This window comes from Rhamphochromis longiceps, linkage group LG3, assembly GCF_057381845.1.
Source record: "Rhamphochromis longiceps isolate RC_006_pf linkage group LG3, R_longiceps_female_GT1.1, whole genome shotgun sequence".
In the NCBI taxonomy this organism is placed as follows: Eukaryota; Metazoa; Chordata; class Actinopteri; order Cichliformes; family Cichlidae; genus Rhamphochromis; species Rhamphochromis longiceps.
The window spans coordinates 1,312,245-1,324,706 of NC_140559.1; the positions used below are offsets into that span (position 1 = coordinate 1,312,245).

General features: G+C 38.6%; 1 protein-coding gene and 1 long non-coding RNA gene across 2 annotated transcripts; both read right to left on the reverse strand.

Annotated features, from left to right (window-relative positions):
• Window positions 1-85: 85 nt before the first annotated feature.
• LOC146672458 (uncharacterized) lies at window positions 86-7,915 on the reverse strand. The gene is made up of 6 exons (XM_085400869.1): window positions 7,854-7,915; window positions 7,556-7,728; window positions 5,339-5,659; window positions 3,507-3,673; window positions 1,083-3,392; window positions 86-890 (listed from the first exon to the last, which is right to left on the reverse strand). The coding sequence occupies exons 1-6, from the start codon at window positions 7,913-7,915 to the stop codon at window positions 801-803; spliced, it is 3,123 nt and encodes a 1,040-aa protein (XP_085256995.1). The 3' UTR covers window positions 86-800.
• Window positions 7,916-9,284: 1,369 nt separating this feature from the next.
• On the reverse strand, window positions 9,285-12,010 carry LOC146672459 (uncharacterized). The gene is made up of 3 exons (XR_014908281.1): window positions 11,853-12,010; window positions 10,656-10,682; window positions 9,285-9,408 (listed from the first exon to the last, which is right to left on the reverse strand). It is a non-coding gene; the product is annotated as an uncharacterized LOC146672459 (long non-coding RNA).
• Window positions 12,011-12,462: the final 452 nt, after the last annotated feature.

The window sequence follows — 12,462 nt, forward strand, 5'->3', positions numbered from 1 at the left end:
GATGTCTTTGTTTATTAGCAGCTTTTTCCAGCTGCTCAGAGAATTCTGACTTGGCCTTTATCCACCCAAACCCAAACCCACCCAGATAAAGGCCAAGTCAGAAAATGGATGCAGAAACTTTCCATGTACTTCTAAATCAGTTTTTATACAAATTCTGTAAGCTGTAAAAATGTTTTTCTCTACATAATGTATAATTATAGACATCTCTGGTAGCCTAAAGATAGTTTAAAACTTTTAACATTTTTTACCTGTAAAACATGATAAGCAAAACCTCATTCATCCAAAAAACATTTGATTCTACAAAATTTACTATAATCAAGAAAATATAATTGTCTGTATTTATTCATGTGACCCATAATAAATACCTGCATTTATCTGTGATTTATTTATTTACTATTTCATATTTGAAAGCATCTTGGAGGGGAAGATCTCGTTTGTTGAGATACATACGTCAGAGTAAAAAAAGTATCAAAAAAGGAGATGACAATTAACATCCATGAAAAAATGTATAAGTAGATTTAGTCATTTAAAACATGAGAATAAAAAATAAATTATGTCCGTTTAATGCAGTATATTTCAGATCTGAGGTGCATGATAACAGAAAGCAGATCTCCCGGCTCTGCATGAAGTACAGCCATGATTTGGTGACATGATTAATAACATTGCAATAAGAAAGGGTCTTCTTACAGACAGAGTAGGGAAGACAATTTTTTCCAATGAAAAATATTTTTCATACTCTACAATCAGTAAACTCTGTAACAAACATGATCTGTAATTGTTTCAAAACTCACCAGACGACTTCATGATTGGCTCGAGGACAGGACACAAAACACAGGGTTGTGGTAACTGTAGTATGATCTCAGAACACCGGAATGGAGACATTGATCTGGCTGAGAAATAAAAATGAGGTCAAGCAGGGTGTTCTTGTCTGTAGTGGCAGAAGTGATCAGCTGTGAATACCCTCTCGACTGAAACTGCTCCAGAATCTGTTTTCTTCCACTCTGCAACTGGTTCTCATTAAAATCTCCACACACAATGATTGGGTGACAGTCCATTATTTCAAGGGAATCTAAAAGACTTACCAGGTTTTGCATGAATGGTGTCAAACTGTAGTCAGGGGGTCTGTACACAACAGCAATGAGTGCAGGGAATGGAGCCTGAACCTTCAACACTAAAAACTCAAGATCAGTGACATTATGCAGATACTGTTTTACCTGAACCTGAAAATGATTCCTCAAATACACAACAACTCCACCACCACTTCTGCTGGCCATGTGAGGAAAGTTTGTGTAGGACACATGTCTGTTGCGTTTGAACATGGTGTAGCCGTCCAAATGAAGACTGTCTGCAACAAAGGAGCCTTGGAGGTGAGACTCTGTGAGACACAAAACATCTGCTAAACACATTTCATGATGACTCTTGATGTCACTGATGTGAGATGGCAAACCCTCCGTATTGTGATGGATCAGTGTAAGAGTGTCAAGTCTGCTGGCTGTTTCTCTGACCTGAAGAAGAGGCATCATTTCCTCAACACTGGCTTGTCTCATGGTTTGGAGCGCTGCAGTTACCTCGGGATTGGAGTAAATCTTTTTCTCATCCAAGTCCTGCAAATAGAGTCCACTGAGAGACGTCACCCTGCTGAGAGCAACATAAGCCATACCTGGTTCAAAAATGTTCTTCATTGAAACTACAGCTGTCTGTGTTGTAAGACCCTGAGTTTTGTGAATTGTGCAGGCAAATGCTAGCTTTACAGGAAACTGTCTGCGTACCGCTCCTTTAAACTTCAGACTCTCCTCTGCTCTCTCAATGTAAACCAGATCATCAGATGCTGCATTAGCACTGCGGTTGTGTCTCATAGGCTGCCGGTTGTCCATTCTGAGCCCCAGTTTGATTATGTGTCCATCATTTTCAGATCTCACCACCTTTACCAGTATACCAAAAGCACCGTTGACTAAACCGTTTAGTGTGTCCAAGTTTCTGGTCAGCATGACTCGAGCTCCTTCAGCAACATTCAGAGTGTCAGGTAAATCATTTCTCCCACCTGTAAATGGTTTGTCTCTTCGTTCCATTCTGCCTGTACGTTTATCCTTCTGGAAATCGTCTGCAGTGATGATTATGATGTTTGAATGAAGCTTCTTCAGGGTATCTGTGTTGTGGGATTCCACATTCTTGTTGGTGGCATAAATGTGTAAGACCTCAGTTGGACATTCTTCTGGTGCAGTCACAGCCTGTGACAACAAATCTCTGTCGCACTGAGAAAGCTCATCCGTCTTTTCTTTCACTCTAATCCTGTTCAGCATCTCTGCAAAGGCCACATCATCTTTCTGACGCATGATCTCGGTTAGAGTGATCATCTGAAAATGTTCCTGCCATAGGTCAATCTGTTCTGGATCGTAAACGCAGAGAGGTTTAGACTGTCGCACTGGTGGCAGCTGGTAAAAATCTCCAACAGCTAAAACTGACATTCCACCAAAAGGTCTCTGAGTGCCTTTGATTTGTTTCAGTCTTGCATCCACATAGGCAAAAAGGGGTTTTGAAACCATTGAAATCTCATCAATAACAATAATTTCTGCATTCATCAGCTCAGATCTGACTTCATCCAGTTGGTTACCAAGTCCTTGAATGGGTGGTTTCAGACTCCTGGGTAGTTTCAGTAGAGAATGTAATGTAGAGCCATTGATAGAAAAAGCTGCTGTCCCGGTAAATGAAGTAAGTAAAACAGTTGGATTTGATATGTCAGCTTCTTCTGCATTAGCAGGCAGTCTGCTCAGGATCTTTGATGCTTCAGAGTGAATACATTTAATCAGATGTGACTTTCCAGTTCCTGCACCACCGTTGATATAGAAGAAAAATGGATCTGGGTTCAAACCACAAACTCGCTGAATACACCAGTCTCTTATAGTATAGAACACGCAGGCCTGCTTCTGGTTCAGATTCTGATACATTACACGTACCACGGCTGGATCTACTGCAGGTTGTTCTCTGATGGCTCTGATCTCTGTTACAGCATCAGACTGACGACTGTAGTCAGGGACATTCTCCTGTTCGTTCTCATCATCAGAATGTCTCTCAGGAAGATTCTCATCACATTGCAGCCTCACAACTTCAGATTCAGGAGCAAGATTACACCATTCATCGATCACAACATCCCTATTTTGTTCAAACTCTTCCAGTGCACTCTCAATATCCTCAGAGTTCTTCTCATACTTGTCTTTATTTCTTTTCACAATCCGTTTCACAGACTCACTGTGGTCTGAACATGGAAGTCGCACAAAACCCGAGTTGTAGAAGGACTGATAGGTTTGGAAACATTGTGGTTTCAGTTCCTGCTCTGATCTGTGTGGAAGGTAAAGTCTCAACAGTCGACGATAATATTGCTCAGGATCTTTTTCCTGTGAACAGTGGTAATACCTGATTATAGCTGGTTTATCATTCTTTCGCCTTTGTACAAATCCAAGCTGGTTTAGAAGAGGAAGCACATCTTTTCCTTCATTTGGACCACTCACCAACCGGCACAGGGCAGCAAAATCAGCCAGCGACATTTCCTCATATTCTGGGGTCTCAGGTCTGCATTTGTATTTATCACTCAAACTTGTCATCCAAATATTACAGCTGTCATGTGTTGTGCTTTCCAGGAAGCTCATGGGCCGACTCATTTTTACTGGGTTATCATCTGTTGGTACAAATACAACACTGCGGGAACATTTTTTCATTTTTAGGCCACAGACTCGAGTCACACACTCCTGTGCGCTGATCTCTCTCTTTTTTGAGTAAGCCTGCATCACAGCTCTCATTTCATCACATTCATTGACCATGTTGTTTCCAGAGTTATCAATAACTGTCTTCAGGTATTCAGAGAGGCCAGATTCTTTCTTTGTTATATATTTACAGAGGTATTCTACACATGAATAGGCATTCAAAATGAATGAGACATCTAAATTAGAGTTCCAGGCTTCAAGCAGGTCTGGGTTGTAATTGTTGATCCAACAGTCCTTTGGGTCACGTTTCAGAATCAGAGCTGTTTTCTTGTTTATGTTCTGGAGGCATTGTTCATACTCATTCATTGTCAAGTTGCATCGTGACAGAATCTGCTCTATGGTGAGGGAAGCAGCTTCAGGTTCCTTCAGCAGGTTCAACAAAGGTCTGAGTTTGGCTTTTGCAGCTTCAGTGTCTGAATCCTCATCCTGTCTCACAATCATTGTTCTTGTGGATGGTGGTTTTGGAAACCCAAATCTACAACCAGAGTTCACACTCTTAAAGCATGTCTTTGTGTGGTTCTTGCTGTGCTTTTGTAGTTCAGAGACTTTTTTGTGCAGTTCAGGTTGTTTTTCTGGATCAGGGAGTTGAGCTGAGATGTATCTGTCCACAAAGTCACAGACAGTTTGGTCATCATCCACATCTGCTTCTACCTTTTCTCGAATCCACAGCAACATGTGTATATGCGGACTACCTCTGTGCTGGAACTCAACTCTGTAAAAGTAATCAATGATCTCACCAAGGGGCTGTGCAGGAGAAAAAAGCAAATCTCTGAACAAAGCCTCAACACGTTTATCAAACATTCGCATGGTGGTTACTGGATTTGATCTTAGAATTTCACACTTTTCTGACCAGTCCAGGGCTTCAAAATCAACCTCTTCACCTTGCTGTCTCTTTATTGCTTGAATCACTTCAGGCCATCTCATCTCAGCAGCAGAGAAAGTGACAAAGAACTGAGGTGTTCCTATTTGACGAATCATACTGAATAAATCTTTGGTAGTTTTCTGCCAGTAAGCTGGAGTTCCTCTGAGTGGCTGCATAAATCTGATTGCATCTTTATTTCTTACCAGCTTCTCTACTTCTGTCTTACTTTGTAACATTCCCGATGTGATTTTGCGTCCATCTTTGGTCATAGTTTTACCTTTCCTTAGCTGTATTGTCATGCTGGAATTAGCCAAATGTATTTCAGTGACAAACTGTGAGAAAAACAGGTAATTTGTGTCTTTAGCAAATCTTGCATCAATGTTGAAAAGCCTTGACTTGAAGTAAGCACTTGGTGTGAGTTTAAGAAGTCTCTTTTCATCCAGTGTATTCTGACCGGTAGGAAACTGCACAGGAAATGCCATGGCTTCCAAATGAGGAGTTCTGAAGAAGCTAACAGGATTGTTTCTTTCTGCAGGAGCCACACAATATGTGTTATCAGTGAAACAGAGAATCTCTTCTGAAATGTCAACAGGCTGCAGACAACTTTCTAGAGCAAAACCTCCATTGTTCAAATCACTTTCTGGTTCATCAGGATTTTGTTCCTCTGGTTGTTCATCACAGGATTGCATATTAATAGCTTGTTCACTTTCAGACTCACTTTCGCACAAAAGGGCATCTTTTTCATAGTTGTCAATTTCCATTAAATCTGCTTCATCATAATCATCACTTCCCATGCTGGCTTCATCACTGCTGTCATCATCAGGTAACGTTGGATCACAAAGCAATGCATCATCTCTGATAATAATATCTGTGTACTGTGGATGAATTTGTTTGAGTTTACGCAGGGCTTGAATGAGTTTAGACCAGGTGACAGTCTGGAACAGCTGATGGCCTTTGTAGCACAGTCGTCTTTTCAGCTTTATCCTCATGATCTGTGATTGGCTTCTGATCCTCGGTAAACTGTCAACTGTTTGTTGGACTTCAGATGGTACACACACCACATTACCACGTATGAGTCTCTGTCTGCCCTTTGGAAGTGGAATAATCTTAGCAAATGGTATGCATTTGGCAATCAGATGTCTCTCCAGAATGTTGAGATCGCACAGTTCAGCTGGAATATCCTGCAGTTCTAAACCGTTGACAGCAGCAAGTCTTGGCATGCGTCCACTTTTGAGGGAACTGTGACACGTGTGACAGATATACTCCTTTTTTCTCTCAACAGGAAAGCTGCAGTGATCATGACATGCTTCATCACACACATGAACAAATTTACCAGTTAGACACTGCTGAGCTACAATTTGGTGTTTTGAGTAATTTTCTCTTTTGCAGATTTTCACCTGATTAGGAAAAGAAGCTTTTAGACAAACAGTACAAACATAAGATGGTGCTGACTTAATGTTGGATCTGAAACGAGATATGGCCTCATTCATTAAAGTGTTCTCTGGATGACACTGTAAACTGTCAGCTGGTCGATGCATCTGACGATATTTTCTTTTTATTTTCATTGCACATCTGATATTATGCATCTGTCTAAAAGAAATACTGTTCCAATATTTTACTCTCATTCGTTCTCTCATATTGTCCTTGTGTTGCTGCTGAAATTGTCTCTCTTCTCCATAACGTTTAGTGATGTAACATTTTTTTTTCTGTCTAAATTCTACACTTTCTTTATATAGGTTAGAAACATATGACCTCATGTAAGCTTTATGTTTCTCTCTGAATCCAGCACAAGTTCTGTAATTTCTTCTTATACGTTCCTTCTGCTGTTCTTTGAATATAGGAGATTGTCTATAAGATTCTTTATATGTTTTTCTCATACGTTCCTTCTGCTTTTCTCGAAAAATGGGAGATTCTCTATATGTTCTTGTTATACGTTCCTTCTGCTTTTCTCTGAATGAAGAATCTTCTTTATACATCCTTATGACACGTTCTCTTTTTCTCTCTCTAATTTTAGCACTATCTCTATAGATTTTTCTAAAATGTTCTCTCTGTTTCTCTCTATATGTAGCATTGAGTTTACACAGATTATTTTTGTACACACTCTTCTTCTGTCTGTGATCAGGATCATGAGACTTTCTGCTAGAATCTTTTTTCTTTGCCTTAAAGCTTTCATCAAAAGCGTACATCTGTCTTTCTTTCTTTTTCTGATTTTCCCTTCTCTGTGGTAGTTTTTCTTGGACCAACAGTCGTCTCCTAATCTTTCTCCTTTGCTGTTTATTATGCTTCAACAGTTTATGTGAGAGTTCATCTGTTGTCATAGTTAAACAGGAGGCAGTGTTTAAATCATTCAGAGGAACAGAATCTTTTATTACCTGAGTGTCTCTTACAGAAGATGCAGAGGTTTCTATTTCTAAATAATCAGAATTGTTCAGCTCAGCAGCTGGCTCATTTGAATAATCCACTCTGGATGACATCACTTCAGTAGCTAAAGTGTCGGCCACAGTTTTCTGTGTTTTCTCAGTGGATTTGGGGGTTTCAAATTTAGGTTCATTTAAAGCTGGTGCTGGAACAGTTGTAGCTGTTTGTCTGTTTTCATCAGCATTTCTTTGGTCAGCAACGTTTTCACTGTGGAACTCAACAGGCTGTAGCTCATAAGTGCAGGTTGGTGCGATGCAAAACATTCGGTACAAACGTTTGATCCTGTCAATCATGTCGTTAAGACGTGTGAATTTTAACATAACTGCAGTTCCACCACTTACACTTAGCGACAATGGCATTCCTGTAGACTTACGTGGGTGAGGATCAAAATATGCGTATTCACCTGAAGTCAGCCTGGAAACTGCAATGGCTGTTCCTCCCATGACTAGCAAAGCATAGCAAATGTCTGAAGCCAAACACTGTAGTCCCTGTTCAAGGCTCGGAAGATGATCTGTACCGTCAAATGTGCCATAAAGAGCAAACTGAGACATGTCGACTTGATACTCGTGTCTGCGGCTGATGATCACAGTGGGAAGTTCATCACAGGCTAGAAACACGCTGTTCACAAACCTCTTTCTGGCATCTGAATACACGGCATGGCCTTTGTCCAACACACGGTTGAGATCTGCTCTGGTAATGAATTCATCCTCGTGTAAGAATGACAGGAAAACCAAACTGTTCGCCATGCATTGCTGATTCCGGTACTTTCCATACTTAGCATTGGCCTGGCTTCGAGACGCACAGATGCTACTCACTCGTGGACGACTTTCACTGTTTGTAACCTGTACATGAGACGGTCCTGGAGCTTCTCCATCATGCTGCGTTTGCACAGTTAGCTGGGGTTCAGTCTGGATTACCTGTTGTACTTTAGCATTTGGCACAGATGATGAGCAAACACCTCTCTTTACCACATCTGCATAAGACACTGCGGCCGTCTGAACGCTGAGCTGCACTTCTGGACTGGGAATACTTGTAACAGACACCTTTACCTGCTCACCGGTCTGAGAAAGATTTACCTGTTCCTTCTGCTTTTGCCATCTAAGCTTCTGGGACTGTGACCTTTGACCTTTCCTTGGCATTTTGTGCAAGTACAAACTGGACCTTATATGTATTTATACACAAATGTATACAAAACTCAACCTGTAAACACTGAAAAACTCCTCAAGTTTCTATTAAATGGATCAACTATACAAATGGTAAAGTGTTCTTATGACCGTTTAATTGATGTAAAAGGCTGGCTTAAATACAAACTCAATATAAAAGTTATTGAAAGATCCTTAAAAACGTTTTATTGTAGCTTTTTCAACAACTGTATATTATTACTTCTTTTTTTTTTAACCAGACTGGTTAATGAATAGGTCTATACTTCTGTGAAGTAATATGCAGAATAAATCTCAACAATCAACAGGCTATAATAAAACTCTTAGCTTTGAAGTAGACTTTGTGTAAATCTTTGAGATATCTAAAATCTAAAGCAAATATAAGGAGCTGTGGTGGTGTGGTGATCAGATGACAGGCGATGAGGATTCTTCAGCTGGATGTTCTGCAGCAGTCAGGAAACAGGAAGTCTGGGTCCTCAGGGCAGCTTCTCAATGACAATTGTAACTCAATACTTACACTGAGTAATAGAAATGGGTTTGTCCTTAAATAATATTAGTATAAACTTACTGTAGTCAAATGTTATAGTCAATGAAACAGACTTGAAAAATGTATTTGAATCTAATTTAATATTTATGTAAATAGAGCAGTCTGAATGTATATATTACAAAATAACCAGATTGTCTTATTACAAATAAACCTTTAAGAGGTGTATATTTTATATAATTTATCAAAGCAATTGCACCTGTAAGCCAATCAATGTTTATTCCAAAGTGTAATGCAAAATTAAAATGACAAATGTAGGGCTGTGTAAGTAGTTTCTACTGTGAGTTCTACTGTACTGTAATTCTACTACTGTAATTTTAACTTTCTACTTGTGATTTCCAGAAAAATGACTGGATGTGAGAGAGTTTAACGACAGGAAAGATGGAGCAGTGAGAGCAGAGATCTCTCAGAATTCTGAATACAGACTGACAAAGTTCAGGTAACTTCAATTCCAAAAACTTAGATTCTGGTAAAACTGGATTTCAAGTCACAGGATTGCGTTTCAACTCAGGTTCAAGTTTGTCAAATTAGATAGAGCACATGGCGGAGAATGGATAGAAGATAGAATGGCTTGTCAAAAAAGATTGAGCAGGGAGAGGGAGAGTGATAGGACAGACTGAATTGCTTGTTAATGATAGAGGGAGAGGGTTTTCTGCAGCAGGTCACCTGTAAGACAGAAAGAAAGTGGAATTAGACACACTTCCAATAAACCTGGCTTTACCGTATTTTTCAGACTATAAGGCACATTTAAAAGCCTTTAATTTTCTCAAAAATAGACAGTGCACCTTATGTATGGTTGTGCTTACTGATTTTAAACCAATTCTATGTGGTACACGGCACTCTGTCAAATGTTTTAGTATGACTTTGGTAAGCTACAAAGCAGCACCACTTGATGTATTGTCGGAGCATGGATACCATAGTCAGCACCCTCGTAGAGTAATTCGTACTGTGCTTCAACATAATATGGTGTGTGTGTGTATAAGGGCCTGGCACCTGTTGAGAGCCATGCTTATGAAGCAGATTTCAAACTGATCAATCCACATTCATCAGTCCATAAATCCTGAAAAGTGAGTGTATTGTTCTGTATTTTATGTCTTACAACTGAACAATTTTGAGAGTTATTGTAAATGAGTTGAATAAAGTTTCACTTATCTGTTTTGTTTGGCTTAATGTGCCTTAGAATTTAGTGCGCCTTACAGTCCGAAAAATACAGAACACATATATCATTACACACTGAAGAGTCGTACAGTACATTATTAGATTCAACTGAATGAAAATGTTTATCATATGGTGGTGGAACATTTCTAAGGACATTTTTGCATTCTATTAACACAATAAAAACAAACACAGTCTGTAAACCAAGATGTGGTGCTACAGTAACTTACTATAAACATTATATGGTCAAGCTAAACCCACACAATGAAGTCAGAGCAGACAGTTTCAGACCACCTGCTTTAAACACTTCACAGCACTCAACTCACATGATCCTAAATGCCCAAAGGTCTCAAATTCCCGTTTCTGTGTGTACTTACCTGGTTCAACAGTATATCATAATGTCTGGGGAGCCGTTAACATAAAAGTAAAAAATAATTTACTCAGTATGACTTTTGGCAAAATGAAAAATTTGGAGACAGATGACTCCTAAACAGCAGTTTCTACATTTTTCAGTCAAATATGGGGCATGTTTAATACACACTCCACTAAATCTACAATAAACTTAGCATGGCCGATATTAGGGCCTAATTAAAAATGTACTATGATGATAAGAGAGATCTGTAAGTCTGGAAATGTTTACACAGACTTTTCTACGATCTGATTATTCCCAAGAGCTGTGCTGACTCACTCCACTAAACTGAATGTCCTATAATGAGAAACATTTCCCAGCACTGTACCTCAGACAAACCTTTACTTACCAGACTGGAGACGATCAGATCAGCAGTCTAGAGAAAGGAAACAATTCATCAGATCACTGTTTGATGATTCAGACTGTTGAGCCTCTTCACACACAATCCAATTTACTGTGACATAAATTAACTAGTAAAATTCTTAATTTATTTAAGGCTTTATGAGCTTACTGTAGTCTAAAGAGGCGATAAATGAACTGCAGCGTCTCACATGGCTGTAGCAAGTGTAATAAAAGCATTCATTACTACAGAAATATAAAGAATAGCCACCAATATTTGTTGGCACAAGTGCAGGATATACCAAATATTTCCTACACAGAAGCTTTGTGGCTCCAACATTTTCTACAACAGGTCAGTACTACTAAAGTGTGAAAGCCAAAACTTTTAAAAATGTTAGATACAAAATAATTATATAAATCAGAAGCAACAGAAAACCTCGTCATGTCTGATATGAATATGTAAATCTTAAAATAGTTTTAAATATTGACATGTTACAATAGCAGAGGTGCACCATGTTTTGTAATTAAAATTAAATGTCTTAAATTTTTACACTAAAAAGTCCTTTCATTATACCTGTTGCTAGGAATATTTATGTATTTTGCAGTGTACCTTTTTGGCAACTTTTCTATTAAATTTTAAAACACATTATATTCACCAAATAAGTGATAAACTAATTAGACACACTGGCTGTAATGTACCTAACAATGTCCACTCACACCTCTGGTTCTCTTAGTTTTTCATTATTGCTTAACTGTACAAAATACTTCTACAGTGTTCTGACTTTAATGTAACACATCAGCAGAATTTGAGAGACAATATGAATCAATACCTGTGCAGCTCTTAAGTGTTTGAGCAACCACTTATACTGACTCCCCTAAAACACTTTCATTGTTTTGTCTGCTACTTAAATCCACAAACATAAGGAGAAAATGAACAACTGACATTTACCTATGTTTGGATTCAATAAGCCATAAGAAATTTAAATCATACATAAATGGGCTATTAAACTTCAGGGACATTTTCAGGGACAGTCAGAGGTCCTGTGTGAGGGCTTTGCTGCTACAGGTAATAAATCCTGACTTTGTGTTTTTGCCCATCAGTAAATGGAAACATATCACAAAAAGTCAAACTACTGTATGTAAGTTGCCAAATGTGCTACGCAATGCCAGGTTCATACTCCCTCAGTTACAATCACTGTTTACTTACCAGCAAAGGCAAAACCAAAGATCTCTTTCACTCTGTGTAACAAAAGACAAAGCACAAAAATACAGAATGAGACAACTCAAATCAGCATCACAGTCAATACTGCATCACTCTGTGTAGTCCAAAAGATTCAGTACACTTCTTTGTTTATCACAGCAACAAACAACTCACCTTTTTCTACACCTTATTAAAGATTACTGTCTTCATTAAGGTAAAATGTGGTTTCATCCATTTGTAATAAGCCACACACGTTTCTCAGTTATGTGATAGCTCTATTAGTTTGGTGCTATTAGATAACACAGTAGATTTAATAAGCAATGATTTGCTACACCTAGCTCTGCACACTTTATCAAATTCTGACATCACAATTTCAAAGCATGAACAATCATAAATGAAAGCTTGGATGATATTTTTGTAGGCTTCAACGTTTGAGTTCGTCTGCATTCAAATTCTGCTTCCTAAAAATATTATCACCTGCACACAGTATCATTTAATATGCTGTTGTTTTAAATATCTACATATCATATTTATAATATTAATGGTGCACTGCTGCATTTTATTTATTTGAAGGTGGACTTTTTTATATTTCGTTAGTTTTTCACAAAGTGAGAAG

Coding starts and splice junctions, on each gene's coding strand:
- LOC146672458 (XM_085400869.1), bottom strand. CDS start 7,915: ATGATGGAGAAGCTCCAGGACCGTCTCATGTACAGGTTACAAACAGTG. Junction 3,674..5,338: donor AGATGCCCTTTTGTGCGAAA/GTGAGTCTGAAA, acceptor TTGTACCAACAG/ATGATAACCCAGTAAAAATG. Junction 3,393..3,506: donor TTGCTGCCCTGTGCCGGTTG/GTGAGTGGTCCA, acceptor CACTGTTCACAG/GAAAAAGATCCTGAGCAATA.